The sequence below is a fragment of the Archocentrus centrarchus genome, chromosome 24 (assembly GCF_007364275.1).
Source record: "Archocentrus centrarchus isolate MPI-CPG fArcCen1 chromosome 24, fArcCen1, whole genome shotgun sequence".
Classification (NCBI taxonomy): Eukaryota; Metazoa; Chordata; class Actinopteri; order Cichliformes; family Cichlidae; genus Archocentrus; species Archocentrus centrarchus.
In genome coordinates this window covers 22,095,209-22,117,050 of record NC_044369.1, presented here as the reverse complement: position 1 = coordinate 22,117,050, position 21,842 = coordinate 22,095,209, and the positions used below count along the sequence as shown (strand labels likewise).

General features: G+C 41.7%; 1 protein-coding gene across 2 annotated transcripts in view; it reads left to right on the top strand.

Annotated features, from left to right (window-relative positions):
- plcb4b (phospholipase C, beta 4b) overlaps nucleotides 1-21,563 on the top strand; it is a 73,262-nt gene extending 51,699 nt beyond the window's left edge. Inside the window, exons 8-40 of one of the 2 annotated variants that reach the window (XM_030721369.1) lie at nucleotides 2,853-2,932; nucleotides 3,028-3,081; nucleotides 3,170-3,251; nucleotides 3,344-3,444; nucleotides 3,908-3,965; nucleotides 4,912-5,020; nucleotides 5,625-5,835; nucleotides 6,026-6,119; nucleotides 6,305-6,384; nucleotides 6,558-6,642; nucleotides 6,743-6,833; nucleotides 6,942-7,037; nucleotides 7,265-7,413; nucleotides 7,660-7,746; nucleotides 7,868-8,012; nucleotides 8,433-8,517; nucleotides 9,280-9,404; nucleotides 10,336-10,387; nucleotides 10,927-11,029; nucleotides 11,397-11,561; nucleotides 12,988-13,192; nucleotides 13,888-13,976; nucleotides 14,081-14,237; nucleotides 14,330-14,379; nucleotides 14,704-14,769; nucleotides 15,879-15,994; nucleotides 16,686-16,761; nucleotides 16,878-17,053; nucleotides 17,242-17,343; nucleotides 17,435-17,492; nucleotides 17,961-18,047; nucleotides 20,186-20,222; nucleotides 20,968-21,563. In XM_030721369.1, the coding sequence (XP_030577229.1) occupies nucleotides 2,853-2,932; nucleotides 3,028-3,081; nucleotides 3,170-3,251; nucleotides 3,344-3,444; nucleotides 3,908-3,965; nucleotides 4,912-5,020; nucleotides 5,625-5,835; nucleotides 6,026-6,119; nucleotides 6,305-6,384; nucleotides 6,558-6,642; nucleotides 6,743-6,833; nucleotides 6,942-7,037; nucleotides 7,265-7,413; nucleotides 7,660-7,746; nucleotides 7,868-8,012; nucleotides 8,433-8,517; nucleotides 9,280-9,404; nucleotides 10,336-10,387; nucleotides 10,927-11,029; nucleotides 11,397-11,561; nucleotides 12,988-13,192; nucleotides 13,888-13,976; nucleotides 14,081-14,237; nucleotides 14,330-14,379; nucleotides 14,704-14,769; nucleotides 15,879-15,994; nucleotides 16,686-16,761; nucleotides 16,878-17,053; nucleotides 17,242-17,343; nucleotides 17,435-17,492; nucleotides 17,961-18,047; nucleotides 20,186-20,222; nucleotides 20,968-21,044 (3,348 nt within the window). In that variant the 3' untranslated portion in view covers nucleotides 21,045-21,563. The remainder of the gene's footprint in view (nucleotides 1-2,852; nucleotides 2,933-3,027; nucleotides 3,082-3,169; nucleotides 3,252-3,343; nucleotides 3,445-3,907; nucleotides 3,966-4,911; nucleotides 5,021-5,624; nucleotides 5,836-6,025; nucleotides 6,120-6,304; nucleotides 6,385-6,557; nucleotides 6,643-6,742; nucleotides 6,834-6,941; nucleotides 7,038-7,264; nucleotides 7,414-7,659; nucleotides 7,747-7,867; nucleotides 8,013-8,432; nucleotides 8,518-9,279; nucleotides 9,405-10,335; nucleotides 10,388-10,926; nucleotides 11,030-11,396; nucleotides 11,562-12,987; nucleotides 13,193-13,887; nucleotides 13,977-14,080; nucleotides 14,238-14,329; nucleotides 14,380-14,703; nucleotides 14,770-15,878; nucleotides 15,995-16,685; nucleotides 16,762-16,877; nucleotides 17,054-17,241; nucleotides 17,344-17,434; nucleotides 17,493-17,960; nucleotides 18,048-20,185; nucleotides 20,223-20,967) is intronic. The other variant, XM_030721370.1, reaches the window with a different exon arrangement.
- Nucleotides 21,564-21,842: the final 279 nt, after the last annotated feature.

Genomic DNA, 21,842 nt, shown 5'->3' with positions numbered 1-21,842 from the left:
AAAATGTTGCACTGTCGCAAACGTGACAGAAGTAACAATGACAGCGCCACTGCCGCCTACTGTAGTGGATGCGCAATTACACTTTATACTAGTACGGCCCCCCAAAAAAAAGCCTGTTCCCCAGGGTCACACGCGCCCCCCCAGGTATCGCACCGCGCCCCCTTTGGGGGGCGCGCCCCACTATTTGAGAACCACTGGTGTATAGTGATATACCACCTGCAATTAGTCCTGAGTGACACACACACACACACACACACACACACACACACAAAACACTCGAATTTCACTCAGCAAAACTGGAACCCCGACTTCCTAGATGGCTTTTAATATAATTAACCACACAGCAGTCCAAATTATTTGTCAGGTAGTTGCATTAAAAATGCTCCACAAGTCACCAGCGCCACAAACACACACACAACACAGTGGAGAGGTCCAGTTCAGTGACTCAAATTAGTGGAGGTGAGTCCTATCAAATAGGTGCTTGTGCTGTCACTCCATGCAGTCAGGCCTTTAATTTTAAGCCTTAAGCTTAAACAGGTGATTTACATGAAAAAAAAATTTGTTATAGAATTGTTATAGAGGGGTATATTAGCTATAGAGAGTAAAATCGTGTTTTTATACCAGGTTTATGTTTTTATTTCTGCTGAGAGTCGATGGGGATAGACTCACTTTGGGCATCAGCCTCGTGTGGCCACTTAAGGAACTGCAGTTTTTGGTGCTTTGGCACATGGAGTTGATTTTTCAACACTGAAGGTTGCTGTGTATTCCCATCCAGAGGTTATCCTGTGATGGTGTCAGTCACCTGTGATCCTGCGGCGTTCACTGTTCGCTCTGCCTACTTATTCTGTACATATTACAGCTCCAGGCAGTCTGGCACAGTGAGGCTGCTTGCAGAGAATTCACTTCTACGTCGTTTCAGCTTCTTTTTCCAGCCCTCAAGGTTGCCACTCAGTAAACTCTACTTAGCACCTGTCTAAATAGTTTCAGCATGTCCACAACAGTATAGATATAAAGATTAAAAGACCACCCAGACACAACAGTTATTCAATTCAGAAACGAAAGCCAGGGTTAATATGCCAGCTCCTACACAAGGCCTTGATTCATTGAATAAATAGATGCATTTGGAATGATTCATGTTCCCGCACTGCATCTCTGTTCTGTATTCCTCCTGCTGCTTTTGCTGTTGTTTTCTCTTTTTTCTTGCTTGCCTTCGTCGTTCTATATTTGGAGAATGAGCCACTTGGATGAACCCCAAAATAAACTGCTACTTTTGGCATAATATAAGAACATCACACTAAGAGAAATTAAAGTCGGTGTTTATTATTCTTCAAAAAGGTGGGGTTTTTTTCTCCCTTCACTGAATGCTTTAAAAAGACACAAGCAGCAATATCTGGTTAGTCTCAATACCTTTTGACTCCTTTCTGTGGAAGGGAAGGAGTTCTATTCATTTCTGTTCGATACACAGCCAATACTTCTTTGTCATTTCTATGCTAGCTTTGGTCTTTTCAAGGGCTATGCTGACAGCATGCAATATAATGAACATCACCATTTATGTACTGCATCATTTTGGTTAAGATGAAGATGATTGCAGCTTTGCAGCGAGGAAAATCTATAGAGACAAACAGTCAGCTGTCTTCTAAAGATATGAAACTAAAGGAAGAACCACTTTGTCAACTCGAGTCATTTCTCTCAGCCTGAGCGATGTCTGCCAGATAGCTCAGCCAATCTAAAATATATGACTTATACTTTTTTGTTCATGTGAACTCACTTGCTAATAATAGTGTATGCCATTCACAGTGGTTGCCTGAGAAAAATTAAAAGAGGTGCCACAAAACAACAAGAATGACTGAAAGCCAAAGCGCTCTACTAGCCTTGATGAAAAGGTTTTTATATAATGTTTTTACAGATGTCAGTTTCTACAAAAACTCAAAATCACAAGTAGCTTTAAAGCAAACTGAAAATGCCTGTTTTTTGTCAGCACAGATCTGTTATTTGGCACCGCCGCGTTGGTGTTTATTCATTTCCCACGAGAGGGTGGTTTTTTTTTTCATCCTGATGGGTGTTATAACTGCTGTTTGTGCCACGGGGCTGCCAATGATATTCATGCAGCAGCAGCCCTCAGCAAGGAGCACAAACACAAACATGTACATTCACAGGTTAAGGTACCTGAGCTTGTCCCCCACAGTCGAAAACACAGTCCCTCTTTATCTCTCTCACACACACTGAGACAAACACACCATGACACCATCAGCACCTCCCAGCATGCAGGTGGCCCTACAGTAAGTAGCAGACCTCGAGAGATGACAGAGTTATTTACATCAGCTCACTGCTTCATGGACACCACAGGCCGAAACAGACGTCGTGATCGTGTTTAATATTTATATAATGATGCCAGTAAAAAAGAAAAAAATTGTTGTGGAAGTGGAGGAGGTGAAACACAAAGAGGGACAGGAGGAAAAGGACAGGAGGCTCACAAGTGTTCAGACTATCCGGGGCATTTGTGTGGATGCACGAGGCAGCATATTCATGGTAGTTACAGGCTCTCTCTAGCTGTTTGTTTATCGTCACTCCTTGTAGCCTTGCAACAGGTCACTGTTTATCACTGTGTGTCTGTTTTTTTGTGTGTGTGAATAAGTGCGCGTGTTGATGATTTTCCTGTCAAGGCCCCTTTCACAAGAATGTCGATTAAGGAGCAATTCATTTACTTGTTTATTTCCCCAAAGACATTCACCTCTAAACATAATGCAAACTGGATGGTCTTTTGGCTGCAGTGTAATTTGTTCAATGTTTTTAGGTGACGGGAGTGTGAGCGCATGTGTGTGTCCTGAATGCTTGTGCTTGTTTGCTTGCAGAAGTGGATCGAGGGTTTGAGGTCAGTGATTCACAATGTTAAGGCCAACAATGTCTGTCCAATGACATGCCTCAAGAAACAGTGAGTATATTTCACAGCACACTTCAACTTGTAGTAACCTAGCTGTATCCCTTCTTCACTAAAGCGCCGGAATCTTCCTTCCTGTTTTTGTTTAGTTGGATGAGAATGTGTTTCTTGACCAACGTGAATGGGAAGATTCCTGTAAGAGGGTAAGAGCACATTTATGGGATGTACCATTCCTATGCAGAACCCATTCACTCATCTTCACCTTCTTTGTCTGTTTTTTTTTTTTTATAGCATCACACGGACGTTTGCATCAGGGAAGACAGAGAAGGGGATCTTTCAGGCTCTGAAGGATCTGGGTCTTCCTAGTGGAAAGGTAAGACAAAACTGGAAGTCGGATGGATCTGTCCAGTTTGTTGTGCTAAAACAAAACTGTAAGGAAACGACTCTCTCCCTTACCTTCCACAGAACGATGAGATTGAACCAGCAGATTTTACCTTTGACATTTTTTACGCACTCACACAGAAGATCTGCCCTCGCACAGACATAGAGGAACTCTTCAAGAAAATGTAAGTTTTTCATCCCGTCCTTTCTCTCTTTTTTGTAATTGTTTTATACTTTAGAAATAATAATAATATATCCGCTGAATACACACTTAAGAGTATTACCCTTGCATTGTATTGTACCTGTGTTACCTTGTGCCTGAGCAGAACAATGATATCCACTGTTTAAATATTCCCCAAGTGAGAGCTGCTGCATCATGTTGGAAATAATCAGGACAAATGTTTCTGTGCCTGCTGCACTAACTATGTCTGGACAGCCTAACCTGCTTCCACCGTTCAACATTAATTATGTCCAACCTAATGACAACAGTCAAAGAAGAGTGATGATTAACAAGATACTACTAAATGCGTAACTGTAAAGACTGCTTTCTAATTTTAACGGACTGACTGTGTGAATGACTGTGACGGTTTCAGTTTTAAAGAGCGTAACATTTTGTTTTGTTTTGTTTTCTAATGAATTTCTCTGCAGCAATGGGAACAAAACTGATTATTTAACTGTAGACCAGTTAGTCAGCTTTCTGAATGAAGTAAGCTCTTTATCATTCATTAACTTCTCTGTGTATTTAGCTTTTGCGCGTGCCCTTCCCTGCAGTTCCCCCGCTCTCACTCCCATCCTGCTCTGGGGTAGAAGTCGCCCTCCAGGCCCGACTGCACAGTAGTCCACCTTCATCAGATTGGATGGACACGCTATTTAACTTTGAGTCAGCCTGCAAGGGCATCTTCAACCACCTCCCTTATTCTGCATGCCCACCGTCATCCCATTCCCCATGTTCTCCCTACTGTGGCTCGCCTCCCCGCATCTGATTGGTGTTGCTGTAGCAACGGGAGGGTCGAGGTTTCCATCCTGTTGTTTCCTGCTTGGTTCATCTCGTTTCCCGCTGTGCATATATGTGTTCTGTGGCTGTGTTCCTCTGTGTGGCTGAATACCTGCCTAGTCCTGCTGCTGTGCAGTCACGTGTTTGCGCTGCTTCATGCTTTGGGCTCGGCAATCAGATTAACCTCCACCTGGCTCTGTGAGTGGGCAGTGACACTTTCATGATGTTTGGATGCTGTTGTTTTGTTAAAGCCACCTTGACTCCCTCAAACACACATGATTCTTTGCCTTAAAGTAACATTTAATCACGTAACCTGTTAGTGTGGCTCATAGTTTTTTGTTTATACTGACATAGAATAATCCCTTTGAGAAAACCTGTTGAAATCAGTGCTTTTAGTACTTCCTGTCTAAATGTTACGTGTATGTGTAACATTTAGACATCACGTTAAATAGTAAGTGATGAAAGACAATCATATAGTCCTCCTGACTTCAATATATTTCACCAGGCATAACAAATTGAGAGTGTAAACATATTGTAATAAGTTTGCCCCTATTGTGCGTGTCAGTGCAAGATGTGTTTGTACTAAATTAGATTTGTGCTGGAAAATTACTGCAGATGATAAATAGGGGAATGACTGCATTTGTGTTTTGCTTCACAGAACCAGCGTGACCCAAGGTTAAATGAGATTCTCTTTCCATTCTACGATCCCAAGAGAGCCATGCAGATCATTGAGAAATATGAGAGAGATGACGACCTGAAGAAGAAAGGTAAAAGAGGAGTGCGGGCAAACCAGAGGGAGAGAGAGATTTTAGGCTGTGCTGCCATCTGCCTGTGTTACCTTGAAGCTGCAGCATGATTATTGGCCCATTTTCTGCAGGACTGAATTTTTTTTTTTTCCTGTTATCATCATGATGAAATAGTTGCACACCTAGTACTGCTGCTTAATGAATACACACTTAGATACCCCAAAGAATCTGCAGTATTTAAACCTCAAGAAGCTGTTGTTTTGACATGACCACATAGGGATGAGTGGCCTAAAATTTGCACTGCTTGTGCTGTATTCAAAGTTAGCAATTATGAACAATTTATATATTAATATAATAGTTAATGATAAAAGCCATTTATACAATCCTCCTTGCAGGCATACCTAATTATGGAAATGTACAAATGGAAGTGTTTAAGCACTCAATCAAACAGAAGCAGTTCAATTTATTTATTTCACAAATACGGATGATTAAATCCTATTTTCTCAGTGTTTTATACCATTTTCACCACTAAGCAATATACACCATCATGGTTACCACCTAGTTCATCATTTAACAAATTAATATGTTCCCATAAGTTCCACCCTTCTTGTCCCTTCCTCTTCAGGTCACATGTCCAGTGATGGATTCTGTCGGTACCTTATGTCAGATGAAAATGCTCCAGTGTTCCTGGACCGACTGGAGCTGTACCAAGATATGGACCAGTCGCTGGCCCACTACTTTATCAGTTCCTCCCATAACACATACTTGACAGGCCGACAGTTTGGAGGGAAGTCGTCAGTAGAGATGTACCGGCAGGTCCTGCTGGCTGGATGCAGGTATGTTAGTGTGTGTTAGTATGGTGTATTGCGATGGGTTGACAGACACATGTATCATTTATGGTTAGGTTTATCTGGCAAAATAGCATCTGGATATGCTAAAGCTCAGTTATAGATTTTATTCTGTGTACATCATTGGATGCTTGCACGTACAGTTTGTAGGCAGTGATATTTCTGTTGTTTGCATCAGATGTGTGGAGCTGGACTGCTGGGACGGGAAGGGCGAGGACCAAGAACCCATAATTACTCACGGCAAGGCCATGTGCACAGATATTCTATTCAAGGTGAACACACCCAACAATACAATTTAAGAAAAAAATAATAAAACGCATTCATCAGTGTTTCTGTTCCTGCCTTAATGTTATTTCATGATGTATGCCTGCCCCCTTGTGTTGACAGTTTGATATTGCATCTTTGATGGCTTTTTTTTGGTTCTTTCTCACATGATATTTTTCTTCTCTTGGCACAGGATGTTATCCAAGCAATTAAGGAGACAGCATTTGTCACATCAGACTACCCTGTTATTTTATCCTTTGAAAATCACTGCAGGTACATGTGCAATCAGGAAACATCTAATGCATAAGGATTGCGTTTTTGGATGTTTTGCATACATTTATATTTCACACATATTTATTATGGTGACACAATACACTGTGTGTGTGTGTGTGTGTGTGTGTGTGTGTGTGTGTGTGTGTGTGTGTGTGTGTGTGTGTGTTACTCAGTAAACCTCAGCAGTACAAGATGGCCAAGTACTGCGAGGAGATCTTTGGTGACCTCCTCCTCAAACAGGCTCTGGAGAACTCTCCGGTAAGTCCTCTCTCTCTGATGCACAATGTTTCTTAAAATTCACTCAAATTGGGTTATACTCATATTTACTTAAGTGTAAAAGTTCTTTTCTCTTTGGAAGATCGAACCTGGGCGTCCCTTACCCTCTCCAAATGACCTCAAGCGGAAAATCCTCATCAAAAACAAACGCTTGAAACCTGAAGTTGAACAGAGTACGTATACAGCACAGTCTGTGGATTTGTTAAGCATCTTTAATGTGATTTTCTAAAGAGACATTTTTGTGTGTGTTACATTTTTTTATGTGTATGTGTGCAATACAGAGCAGCTTGAGGCCTTCAAGAAACACATGGAAGCAGGAGAGACCAACACCCCTGCTATCATTATGGGAGAGGAGAATGAAGACGACACAGAGAACGGTCAGATATCTGACAGTCAATGTGTTTAAATGTTAAGGGTAAATGATACTAATGTATATGTCAGGGTCTCTGGTAAAGGCAGTAAGTAGTAGAATTTATGCTGAAAAGTGCAAAGTGGAACATCAAGTATAAACACTCCTAAATGCACCAAGGCATAAGAAAAATATTAATGTTTGGGGGGAAAAAAAATCAGCTTTGGTATTGATTTCTCTGCTGTTCTGCTGTAGGTGAAAAAGAGGCAGAGGATAAGGATTTGAATTCAGAGGCCCCCAGCAGTGTGTCAGAAGCAACCAGCGAGAAAGAATCCAACAGTGTTTCTCAGAGTAATGCTGTCAGCTCGAGAAAAGATGAAGAACAAAGCAACAGTATCAAGAAGGTGAGTTTGAGTGTAGACTAGCTAATAAAGTGAATCTGTCGACACTGCAGTGTACCACTCTGTCTTGTAGAACATCCCTATCAGGTGAGATTAAAACAGCTAACTATAAATTCTTCTTTCTGTACCGTTTGCTAAATATAGAACAGTGTAGTATTATGGCCCGAATTCAGTCAAATCTACCACTTAAAAGATTATAGGACAGGACATCCCGTGAATGGGTGTTTTTTTATGTGTGTGTGTTTCCAGGTACCTGATGATGAGGTGACAGAGATATCTGAAGCAACAGATGCCACAGACATCTCTGAAGCGTCCGACCAAGACAACAACAAGAAGGCAAGTGCCCGTCCTGTCCACTTTCACCCTCACTTAAAACTGAATGCCATGTCTGGGCTGATGAGTAAGATTAATCCACGTGAGTTACTGATCCATGTGTATGTGTGCCTGTCCTGTGCAGAGCGGAGATGTGGCAGAAGACTCTGAAGAAGCTCTGATAGCTCAGTACACTTATGTGGGAGCCACCACTAACATCCACCCGTATCTCTCAGCCATGGTCAACTATGCACAGCCCGTCAAGTTCCAGAGTTTTGATGTGGCTGAGGGTGAGCTTTAACTTTTACCTCTCATGTAGATTTTTTATTTTTATTATAGAGGAGCCAGTTGAGGTGGCTTGGGCGTGACTAGGATGCCTCTTGGGTGAGGTGTTCCGGGCATGTCCCACCAGGAGGAGGCCCCGGGGTAGACCCAGGACACGCTAAACAGATTATATCTCTCAGCTGGCCTGGGAACGTCTTGGGGTCCCTCCGGATGAGCTGTTGGAGGTGGCTGGGGAGAGGGAAGCCTGGGCTTCTCTGCTTAGGCTGCTGCCCCCTGACCTGGCCCTGCATAAGCGGAAGAGAATGGATGGATGGATGAATGGATGGATGGATTGTTGCTGTGGATGTAAGATCCCAGTCAACCACTTAGTGCCTGACAAAATGAATCTTAAACCGCTTTTCTTTTTATTTCTTTGTGTGTTTCAGAAAGGAATATCCACCATAACATGTCTTCTTTCAACGAGTCAGTTGGCCTGGGTTACCTGAAGACTAATGCCATTGAGTTTGTTAAGTATCCTTTGAGCATTTGTCAGGTCAGTCAGTTGCATTGGATTTATCTGGAAAACAGAGCTGATATAAAAATGACATCAAGGTAGGTAAAATGTGGATAAATAATAGATTTCATTGAATCCACCTTGGCCTGGGCCAAGAAAGGTTTGCATGTTCTCCCTGTGTTTGCGTGGCTTACTGAGGTTAGGTTAATTAGTATTTCTAAATTGCCCATAGGTGTGAATGCTTGTCTGTCTCTGTGCAGGGTGTCCCCTGCCTCTTGCCCTATGACAGCTGGGATAGGCTGTCATAGTACCATCGGATGGATGGATGGTGATACAATACGATAAACTCAAAAAGATGCTTGACTGAGGTGGATGAAGCTGCATAAATTTCTAATTAATTCTGAGTTTTAACTTAATAGATAGGTCACCTAAATGAGAGCTGAATGCTGGGTCAGAGCTGATGTTTTTCAGCCATGTTTGTTTCCACTCTGCTGTCGGAAAAGAACTCGAGGCCTCTGGAGCCTAGTGTGCTTTCGGCCTGTGTAGGTTGGCCCGACACTCACACACACTTTGCCTCTCTCTCTCTCTCTCCCTCTCTCTCTCCCCCCAGTGGGACTGCTTGACCCAAGCTGTTCACACTAAAAATAGTCCCACAGTCTGTTTGATACGCACACGCACATGGACTCAAATGCATATTCATGCACATGCGTTGAAACACACATGCTGTCCCTCTCTTTAAAAAAAAATAAATAAATAAAAATTCCTGAGCTTCAGCACAGCTACAACAAGCGTCAGATGAGCCGTATCTACCCCAAAGGGGGCCGGGTGGACTCCAGTAATTACATGCCTCAGATCTTCTGGAACGCAGGCTGCCAGATGGTCTCGCTCAACTTCCAGACTCCAGGTACCACAGCATGCAACATGGGACTTCTGACCTCACGCTAACCCATACAACTCCATTTACAGTATATACATGTTCATATTACAAGCACACATGCAAATCTCATCTCAAGTAACCCTCTGATCTAGGAAAGAACCTCTGACCTCACGTGATTGTCATGCTCAGGGCATCTTCTGCATGTGGTGTAGGGTTGACTACAGGCAATAAACAACCCACTGCAGCTGCAAATATATACATGCAAGAAATAACAAGACTTTCTGAATTGATAAAAAAGGATCAGGTTTGGATTTAGTATTATGAGTGCCTTAATACCTTTGAATTTGTGTGCAAAGGTTTCTAAATAAATGCAGCTGAATTCTGTAATTCAAAATTATTGATTTGGGTGACATGTCATTTTTTTAAATAAAAGAAATGTTTATTTGACTTGAGCAAAGGTGTTGCTACAGTCAAAAGCAAGCAAGGCGTTCAAAAAAACTGCCACGGATATCCACAAGCTTCACAGCAAGCCTGTTGAGACATATTACCACTTTGTCTCTGCAAGTGGTTCACATTATTTTCCAGCACCAGACTGACAAACACACACACACACACACACACACATTATCAAACTATTTCTGCCACATAAACACCTTAACAGGGAGTGATGCCTGTTGCAGAACAGCTGCTGTCCTATGTCCAGAGGCGTTAGAGACTGGACCAGATGGCCTGCTGTGAGTGGAGCATATGTAAGGCTTTAGGCAGGGGTCTGGGGACTAGAGCCTAAGGGGGAGTCCGGGAAAATGTACAAACCCTTTCACTCTCTTTCAAACAAGAAGAAGATCCAATATCTTTGAATGATTTTTTTGTAATTTGTTTATATGAATTATTTTGATGTGTAAATCCTGCCGTCTATATTACAGTTAATAATCACTTGTCATTCGCACTCTTCTCTCAGATCTGGCCATGCAGCTGAACCAAGGAAAGTTTGAGTACAACGGCTCCTGTGGGTGAGAACAGCTCCTCACTCCTGTCTTTAGCTCATTCCCGTCTGTCCCCTCCCTGCCTCTCTAAAACTCATCAATTATAGCTTGTCACATCTCATTAGCGATTGCCAGAAGCGACCATAGCTACTATCTTCCCCAACAGCCAATGAGTGCTTTCGAGAAGGAAGCTCCTCTTCTCTCGTCTCACAGCAGTCATCTGTCTCTTCCTCTCTCTGCTGTCGTCTCCATGCCTTGCCTTTAATACTGTCCCTGAGGGCAGAGATTTTACTGCTCATGCTGGAAATCTTATATATGAAGAGATCAACTCTTTTGCAGACAGTCATTATTACTAATGTTGCTCTGATGGGCCCCTGGTTAGCGTGCTCATGCGCACAAAGTACTTTCCTATGATGCATTTATGATGCATGCTAAATCAGGAGAGAGATCAACAACAAAAATGTTCATAAAGACATTAGAATCATATTTTACAAAAGATAATTATTCTCATATTTGATTTTAGAGGTAGATGTGTTTCCCTCATATGCCTCTCCTGTGGGTGTCAGGTACCTGCTAAAGCCCGACTTTATGCGGCGGTCAGACAGGATGTTTGACCCGTTCTCAGAGACACCGGTGGATGGCGTCATTGCTGCAACCTGCAGCGTACAGGTTAGGTCATTTAATACTTTGTGTAATAAATCATTCAGGAAAACAATAAAATTCAGTATTTACAAGCACTTTAACGTGAAGCGAATATTTAAAAAGTGATATAGGCTTTCCATACAGAGATTCAGCCTAGTCCTAGACCATACATTTTTCTCACTGGAGATCTTCATTGAATTTTTCTTTTAGTCTGGGATTTGGCTTCATGCATGTCTGCAAATCCTACAGAGAATATCATGTTAAGGGTTGGTTTTAGGCTTAAGAATGGCATGTTGTACACAAATGACAGCACACTGAATGTGCTTATGCAGATAATATTGCTGTAAAATCAACTCCTTTACAAAGTATTGAAAATGTGCTGCTCATTTTTTAGGTGTTCTCGGGACAGTTTCTCTCTGATAAGAAAATCGGCACTTATGTTGAAGTCGACATGTACGGACTGCCAACAGACACCATCCGGAAAGAGTTCCGCACTCGCATGGTGATGAATAATGGACTGAACCCTGCCTACAATGAGGAGCCCTTCGTTTTCAGAAAGGTAGCATGGACAGAAAGAAATGGGCAGCGCGTAGTCCCATTCTGTCTGCATTGTGATTAAAGCTTTGATATGTCGTCGGGAAGCAGAAAATAGGGGAGAAAAATCTATTATTTGGGCAGGAGAAAGGTCTTAGTGACATGAGAACTGGTCTCAACCTTCCCCTTACTGCCAGTACAGAGGATGGAAGGAAAAGAAAAGGAGAAACCAATGAAGTCAAAGATAATAGTAGTAAGATTTAAGAGAAAGAAGAGGGGGAAATATCAAGTGAAAATCTAGAAATAAAAAGAGAACACAAAGTGATGGAGTGATCTGGAATAATCTTGAACTGTAAAGAAAGCGGGAAAAGAACAAGAAGTCTACTGTATGTTGACTCACAGAAGAAGAAAAGGGAAATGAAGAAAGGAGCCACAGGAGTGAAAAGAAAGACGATTAGAGGTGAGGGAGAGAAATAAAGGGAAAATGAAAGAGATGAAGGATAGAGCCGAAGAGAGAGAAACGTGTGTAATAGTGCTGCTCTCAGCAGAATAGGAAGTCTCTCAGCCATGACTGTGACTCCAGCTTCCTAACACACACCATCAATCACAGCCTGCCGCAGTGTTGCTCTACACACACACACACACACACACACACACACACAAACTTACACTGTGCTATCAAAAAGGGGCATCATAAGCAGGGCTGCTAGCAAGATTCGTTTCTCACCTCTACATACACACAGATGCCCTCAATTGCTGCCACACTTTTTGCATGCATACACACCACTGTCATGATGACTGCGAGCGAACAATACACAACACACTGAGTGCGTCAGCCGGGCTGTGAATGTGAATGTAAGTAAACACATACACAAGCGATGCTTCTACCCATTCATCTCCAGCGAGTATTCTTCAGCCTTATCTCCCACCTTGCTATCGTCTTTGTATTAATCATCTTCCTCTCTCCTCTTATCTCCACATGGAAGGCCAGTTAAGACTCTCTCGCTCTCTCTCTCTCTCTCTCTCTCTCTTCCAAGGGTGTGCGTACAGAAGCTCATCTGCAGGCACGAGTTAAACGCATACATATATACACAAGATATACTCTGCTCCCTGGATGCATACTAGCTGTGGAGATGGCCTTGTCGGCAGTCAGATATGCAGTGTGTTGCTCCATTATTGTGCCTTTTTGGTTTATCACACATGGACTGTTCCCTGATTGTGCTCCATGCAGTTTCATCCTCGACCTTCCCCTATAATGATACTGCTTCAGCTTTTTTTTTTTTTTTTTTTTTTACTATCTACAAAATATTTTGTATTTAACCCCTTTTTACAGCGGAATGAGCTCAGCAGACGTTCACATTTTTGACAGGACTGAAGGCAACTTCTGTGGCTTTTTTAGTCTGGTTACTCTTCCCTGCTACCCACCGTTTCCCTTCATTCCTTCCTTCTAGGTGATCTTACCAGATCTAGCCGTGCTGCGCATCGCGGTCTATGACGACAACAATAAGCTGATTGGACAGCGGATCCTGCCTCTGGACGGCCTGCAGGCTGGCTACCGTCACATCTCTCTGAGAAATGAAGGCAACAAGCCCCTGTCATTGCCCACCATCTTCTGCCAAATCATCCTCAAGACCTACGTGCCCGATGGCTTTGGAGGTTAGGGAAATGGGAACACACAAATTACAGAGCTTTATATACTTTACGTTACTTGATGGACTTCAGTGGGTAAAACAGAACTATAAGTTGGTTTTGTATAGACAACCTTTAATCTACTCCATATATAATCTGCAGTAAAATAAAACAGCTGCTGTAGCCTGCAGGGAGAGGAGAGAAGAAAGGATAAGCAACAAAACTCTCTTCTGTTCACTTATTCTCTGCCTTGGGTGGGTTTTAACATTCACAGTAATGGCATGGCACAAATGATGATGACAGTGACTCTGCAGTAATGGTTTCGAACAGGCACGAGCATACAAATGAGCAGGACAATCGGAGTTGTCATTAAATAAAGCCAAGGGGCTCGCACTGAAGAATCATTACTGTAACCATTAGTGGTTGTTCTGCAAGATCTGTCGCTATCACTTTCCTAATCAAACGGCTCTCTTCCAAGAGCTGAATATAAGATACTGCTCCCCAGTAACAGTTATTTAAACAAGAAGTGAAGATGATTTCAGACTTGATAAGAAGACTTTCTCAGGATGTAGACAAGAACGCAAACCCGAGATGGGTCATACAAGGTTTGGACTGAATGGCACATTTCAGCATTAACTTACTTATTCAAGCCACCAGGCTCACAACTAAATCTTCTGTTTTTCCTGACATGCACTCTTCTCCTAAATCTCATTGTCTTTCAGCTATTGTGGATGCTCTATCAGACCCAAAGAAGTTTTTGACTATAGCAGAGAAGAGAGCTGACCAGATGAAGGCTCTGGGGATTGACACGGTACACAAAGCAACACCCATATGAATCCAGTACTGGTCTGATCAAATGTACCTGACTGAAAGGATACAATCGGTTTGAATAAATGCATCTCATCTCATTTGTAGAACGACATTGCAGATGTTCCCAGCGGAAGCTCAAAAAACGACAAGAAAGGGAAGGGCAAAGGTGACACTGTGAAAGCCAGTGTGACACCACAAGCCAGCTCAGACATGGCCCAGACCTCCAACGCTGCCCAAAATAACATGACCGAAACCAAGAAGGGTATACACTGATGTAAAGACAGACATATTAAACATACTGTATGTGCACTGTGTAAACACACAATAACGTTCCTCTTTCCACTGCTGTTTCAGATAATGCACTTGTGCCTAATGTCAGCATTGATGACTTAAAACAAATGAAGGTTGGTATTGTAACTCAGTAGCAGTTCACTCTGTACAGACATATGCGTGAAGAATTAGCAAGTACATAGAAGTAATTAGGGGTAATTGTCTTAATTCAGTGCCAGGAAGTGTTGACAATCGTCAGGATCTGTGTCATGTTTAGACCTAAAGGCACAAACTACTTTGTGTTATCTCTTGGTTATAACTAAGATTATTGTGGTTACGCTTTTGCACCAATATTAAACTTACACTTACCTCATAGAAGTAAATGCATGCCAGCTGTTGTGCTGCCCCAGCCTAGTATATTGTACAATATGACTAAACGTGCATCTCTCCCAATGCAGTCCTACCTTAAATTGATTAAAAAGCAGCAGAAGGAGCTCAACACTTTAAAGAAGAAACACTCAAAGGTGGGTGACTGTTTTACTGCAGACCTGTCTGTTAATAATACAAAGAGGCTGCTGCTTATTCTTGACAGTTATTGATGCTCAGAGGGATAGAAACAGTGCAAGGGAGGCACCTTTCATCTTCCACTGACCACTGCACACACACACATGCACATTGTCCATTCAGAATGTACATAGGGTGCTTCTGAGTATGCTAATGTGTCTCCTTGCTTCTCTGGCTCTCGTCTTTTCCTTGCATCCACAAAGCAAGTACGTACAGTGGGGGAAATAATTATTTGATCCCCTGCTGAATTTCTAAGTTTGCTCACTTAAAAAGAAATGAACAGTCTCTAATTTTGTGGTAGTTTTATTTTAATGGAGAGAGACAGAATATCAATCAAAACTAAAAACACATTATGCAAAGGTTCTAAATTGATTTGCATGCCATTTAGTGAAGGAAGCATTTGATCCCCTTCAACCCAGCCAGAATTCTGGCTCCCACAGATTGGCTGTGTGCCCATGTGGCACACAGACTACAGTCACTTAATCACCTGCCCACAGAATCAGTTGTAGACCTGCACAAGGCTGGAATGGGCTACAAGACCATCAGCAAGAAGCTTGATCAGAAGTTGACAACTGTTGGTGTGAATATTCGGAAATGGAAGAAATATAAAATGACCATCACTCGCCCTCTGTCTGGAGCTCCATGCAAGATGTTGCAGATTAAACCAAAATCGAGCTCTTTGGCATCAACTCAACTGTTTGGAGGAAGAGTAATGCTAGATCCCAGGAGAAAAGAGGGCACACAAGTTAGCATACTGAAAAGTGTCTATAGATGCAGCCACATAATGTTTCACAAGAAGTATTCTTTGACCAGCACAGACTGTATGTAGTGGGTGCTGGCTCAGTCATACAGGTAGTTTAATTATCACAGAATTAAATCCTGTTGCTTAACATATGTATATTAGCACCATCCAGACCCATCTGTTGGCTGAATAAAGATGGCTGCTGGCGCATTATTCAGCGTATATTATCAGAGTGTATTAGAAGCAATAATCACTGTTGTTTATTAAACAATAATCACTATTGTGGTGATTCCATAAAGATAAAGATGTTCCCCTTTACTGCACTAGGATCAAAATGCAATGCAGAAAGCTCACTGCAGTCAGGTGGACAAGATCGTGTCTCTGCACGATAAGGAGAAGATAACTCTGGAGAAGCTACTAGAGAAAGCCATCAAGAAACGAGGGTAAGTGGAGACAAAACAAACACACACACACACACATGTTCAACATTATATGAAATATATTGGAGGAAAAAAAACCATTAAGAGTGTACCAGAAAATATGATTCCTAATTTGGTTTTTAATTTTCAATTTTGTTTTCATCTGTTTTTCTAATCATTTGGAAATAACAGATGAAACAGCAGTGATCTACTTTATCAAAGGAGCACCTTTAAGCAAAAAATCCACAGCAGAGGCTCCAGAGCTCAAAAACAGTATTGGACACATTTGTTTTTATACTGTTGACCATTTCTGTTCTCAGCTAATTAGTATGAAGTGCATTAAGTAAGCATTACATAGCAGTGACAACCTGTTTAGGAAGCATCCCAGAAGGAGCTCTTTGCATCACTAAAATATGTGCCGAGTCTTTTATTGAGCCAAGTTGCATCAAACTGCACAGAGCAGATGAAGAGGACAGGAAGTCAGTAAATTAAAGACCCCGTGGTCTTTAATTTACTCTGCTTCTGAAACACTCCCAATGTGATATGAAGCTGTGCAAACAACCAAACCCACATTAGATTTGGGGTTTGATTTAGTCTACTCACTCATTCACATAGACAAATCTAAGACATGCCTAACTTTACCCTCTGACTTCATTCCTTAAGTACACTTCAGCTAACTCTGACTTATCCACTGATACGTTTGGTTTCCTTACAGTGAAAACAACTGCCAAGAGCTGAAGAAGGAGACAGAAGATAAGATTCAAATGCTAGCTGCTGATCATAAAGCCAAGGTAACATACAGCCAACATTCTTTCCACAAAGTTATTATCAGCTGTGGGGATGACACGTATCATAACTATGAATTACTGATGTGTGTGTGTGTGTGTGTGTGTGTGCGCGCGTGCAGGTAAAGGACATCACAGCACAGCACACTAAAGAGTGGTCAGAGCTAATCAGTAGTCACAGCAGCGAGGAGCAGGAGATGAAGGACAGCCACGTCACTCAGCAGTGTGAACACCTCAAGAAGCTCTTGGCCACTGTCCAGGAGCAGCAGACCATGCAGCTCAAACTCATTCATGAAAGGTGAGAGACGCTCACACCCTACACACACACACACACACACACACACACACACACACACACACACACACACACACACACATTACTACAAATGATCAGACCTGGAGGGGTAGCAATATTTAGATTTCACTGCTAAAAAAAATAGATGCAGACAACTTTCTTACACGTGGCTGCTTTTTTCCACGATGTAGGCAGAGCAAAGAGATGCGTGCCAACCAGGCTAAGATGTCCATGGAAAACAGTAAAGCCATTAGCCAGGACAAGACTATCAAAAATAAGGCCGAGCGAGAGAGGTGGGTCATTCATGTGATGTAGTAGTTGTTTTGGTGCTGTTAAGTGTTGAATTGTAAATACATGTTGTGATGTTTTTCTTCTGTTCTTAAGGAGAGTGCGGGAGCTAAACAGCAGCAACACCAAGAAGTTCCTGGATGAGAGGAAGAGGGTAGGATGTTAAGCATTTATTTTTTATTCCTTTAGGCCGTGAAAAGGTTTATACATTGTTGACGTACAAATACACAGGATAGTGTCCCTCTCAACCACAGTCTGTTCACCCTGCTGCCATTGGGCAGGTGATAAAGAGGTTATTGCTCCTGCAACACCTGACCTCAGAGCAGTTTCTTGCCTCAGGCTTAGACTGCTGAAGTCATTCTTGTTAGTGGCTACATCTGAATTTTGTTTTTCAACCCAGTGTTGCATAATGATCATTAATCTTGAATGAAATGCTTGGATAGTTATAGAAACTCCAGTCATTTAATTTTACAGTATAAATACACCCCATTCCACACACTTCCTGTTTTCTGAAGAAAAATGACTTGTTTACTAATACACATTTCATTGTAATTAAAAATATTGGTGTTGAACAGTAACTGAATGGTAAAAGTTAATTGCCTTTGCCATGACGTGTCTGCAGCTGGCTATGAAGCATCAGAAGGAGATGGAGCAGCTAGAGAAAAACCAGAGAGAACAGTTGGAGAAACTGGAGAAGTTCAATGAGCAGGTAAACAGAAGAAAATGAACTTTTACTGCCACTGTACTGTAAAATGATCCAGATCGCTGTCACTCATCTAAACTGCTAACACTGTTGTTTAAAACCAGCATTTATTAGACCACATCCTGTTCATACACAACATTCCTAAATTTAAGAGCCTTCTTATTCTACTGGCTTTGAAAGTGTAAATCAAACTTAAGGTTTGGGACTAGTTAAATATTCTAAATTGCTGTAAGAAGTTTACTTACACTCATGAATGTCATGGTAATTTTGGGCTTTTAATGATTTCTTTGAATTGCTCTCTTTCCCCGGTGGAATGATTGTATAGCATAGATCTTTAATGTATTTTTAAAAAAAAAAAGAATTGAGTGCACAAGTTTGAATTTATTTTGGATTTTCTCAAAAATATACATACAGGCTCAAATATATACACTGCTCAAAAAATTAAAGGAACCCTTTTTTAATCAGAGTATAGCATCAAGTCAGTGCAACTTCTGGAATGAATTGATACCATTCACTGGTACCCAAGCTCATTTTTTCACTTTGAATTCAGACCTCTGAGGGTTGATCATTTTCATCGAACGATGTGGATCCTTTCATTCCTAACACATTGCTCAGTTCATATAAGTATAGATATCCAACATGATTTTTTTTTTTCCCCGTTAAACAGAAGAAAATGAATGGATGGACATCTGATGTGTTCATTTCATTTTGGCTGAATATTTGAGCTCTTCTTGGCAGAATTGTTAGAGCTAATTTAAATTAGTTGGTTTCCTGGCACACACCCAGTTTTTTTTTTTTTTTTGGAGGGGGGGGGCTTTGTTGGATAGAGTGACACTGAATAGTAAATGGAAACGTAGGAGAATGAACAGGCGAAAACACGCAGCAAGTAGCTGCGGGTCGGACTCAAACCTGGGCTGCTGACTGAGGAAGATGGTCACCTGCTCACGCCATGAGCTAATTTGGGCTCATTGTCCTGTTGGAACTGTGCCTAACTTTCAACTATCTAGTTGTTGATTTGAGGTGAAGTTGAAGAACTTGGAGGTAGTCCTCCTCCTTCATTATTTCATCATCGCTGTACAATCCACCAGCACCATGCTTGACAGTTGGTACATTGTTCTTAGCTTTGAAAGCTTCACCTTTACTCCTCCAAACATACTTCTTGTCACTGTTGTTAAATAGCTCAGTCTTTGTCTTGTTTGACCATAAAACTTTTCTCTGGAAGGTGTTTTGTTTTTCCACATTTGCAGCAGCAAATTTTAGTTGAGTGGTTTCCAGTTCGTGGCTGACTTGAGACTTAGTTGTTCTTGGGCTGTTCATGAACATCCTAACCAATTTCCTCTTATCTGTGGGTGACAATCTGGGTCTTCTTCCAGATCTTGACAAAGTGGTGACACATCTAAATAACTTGTACTTACCTACAGCTGATGATCGTGGAATCTGCAGTTTAGAAATGGCTCCAAGAGACCTCCACAGCTTGTGTAAATCTACAGTTCTCCTTCTTAGATCTTTACTGACTTCCTTGGACTTTCACACATTAAGTGTTTCGAGTACTGGTCAATCCAGTGAGTGCTGTCAAGCAAATCCTTTTTACCCTGGCAGAGAGAAACTACCAGTTGCAGTCAATAATGACTCATGAATCAATCATGAATCATCACTAATGAGAAGTTAATAGGCCTTGTAAGGTTAAAAGATATTGCAGAACCTTCAATGCCAATTATTCAAAGAGTTAAGTGAGTGTATGTATTTCAGCCTGTATGCATCCATGCTCACGATGAGTGTGTGTAAACTTCTGACCACAACTGTACTTTCTTCCCTGCAGTTGGCATTGCTTGTGATGTAATTATTAGATATGCAGGAATTGCTCCACAAAGTTGGGCTCTGAATTGCCTTGGATGACTAAAGATAAACAACAATGCTGGAAACAAAAAAAGGAACACAATATCCAGATTATCATATCGGTTACTTTGATTTTTTATACTTGTCTTGTAAACTATGTCTCTGCACTACAAATAGAAGAAATACGGTTTACCTCGTCATGTCTCCATCTTTGCATTTTATTTTACCATCTGTCACAGCACCTGTACATGTTTCACATGTATGCACATTTTCTTTTCTTTTAATTTGATTTGCTTCTTCCGGCACAGCTTTTGAAATCACACCATGCAAACAAACAGGTCCAAGGTAGGCATCGCCATCTCCCCTCAACTCTACCTCTGATACCACTCCTCTGTCACTGCATCATTCAGTGATCGTGTTTCCTTTCATGTCTTTTCCTTCTACCTTTCAGTCATGTTTTCATCGCCTCAGTTTTTCACTGAGCCTGTTTAAGTCTTGACTTATCCGCTATTTAAATGATTGCTATAAAAAAAATCTACCAAAGTGACTCACCCCTGAGTACAGCAGGGGAATAGTACATGACAGGCCTATCTTTGAAGAGATTTGCACAGTTTGAAAAAGAAAGTGTTTCTTTCCTCTGAATAATGAAATTCCACTCCTACGTTTTTAGTCTGCAGCTCTTGTGCTGTCAGCAGTGCCAACTAGCAGCTCGAGTCATTTATCACCATGACTCACCAGCTATTACTAAGCAAAAACAGCCAGCTCACAACCTGCTCCTGTGTGCTTCTACTCCAGCTCATAATCGTTTGCTTTCATAGTGTGTCACTGTGTCCCGCTGAGGCAACAATTACTCCAAGTAAGCATGCGGTTTATATTACCTGCCAAGTCATTCAGCGATATGCACCTAACCGAAATCTTCAAATCTGAAGTTCATACTAATAAGTTAGCGTACTAACCTTTACTAGAAATCGAACTTGTGAACACAAATCGATAGCAAAAGTTGGATGAATCCTCTGCAAAATCTTCCACTTGCTCATTCAATGAAGGTTTCTGTGTCTGCCTGTCTTAACTGTTTTCCATCTCCTCAAAGGCGAAGGACATGCAGCAGATGGTGAAGTTGGAGGAGGAGATGGACCGCAGACCTGCCACGGTGGTGTGAGCGGCTGAGACCAGGAACGCAAACGCACACTCGTACACTCATACACACAAGAAGGTGCAGAAAACACTCCACGGAAAGCCCTCTACAGTCTAGAGATGAAAACCCCACCTACATCACTTTCTGTGTAATATTTATGTTCGCCCAGACACACAGCAGCCCCCCCTTCACCTCTTCTGTTCCTCTGTTCATTCACTCATGCATCTTGTACTCTCCAACCACTATCTTTATACCACTGAGCCATTGGTGCTTATCACTGTTTGTCAGGGGGGGATTAACCACTTATCGAGACAGGAAATGTTACCTCGGAGAACACAGTCAAACTTGTCTTCTCCTCCAGTGTATCTAAATTGTCTGTTGCCATCACACTGTATGTTCTCTTCAGCTATTGGTAGTTCTTGGTACAAGCGCAAACACACACACACACACACACACGGGTTCATCACAGTTCAGATAAAGGGGATATCTGTTCCCATTTTGACCATTAAAAAACAAAAAAACAGTACCCAATGAACCGCTCCAGAGACAGAGGGGTGAGAGTATGTATAAGATTTAACATCATTTCAGCACAAATGAATAAACTTTGTGAAATACACTGTATGCTACACACCAGTCGTGTCCTGAGCACTTTGTATTTGATAGGCTGTCAAAAAAAAAAAAAAAAGACAAGAAAAACTGACAAAAACATGGAAAATGTAGCGGTGCACTACTGTAGGTTTTCTGTTTTTCAGTAAGAATGTATTTTTTAAAAAATAAAGTTGTATTTAAGAGTGGCAACTCCCCCTCCCGTCACGTCACACAATCCTCCA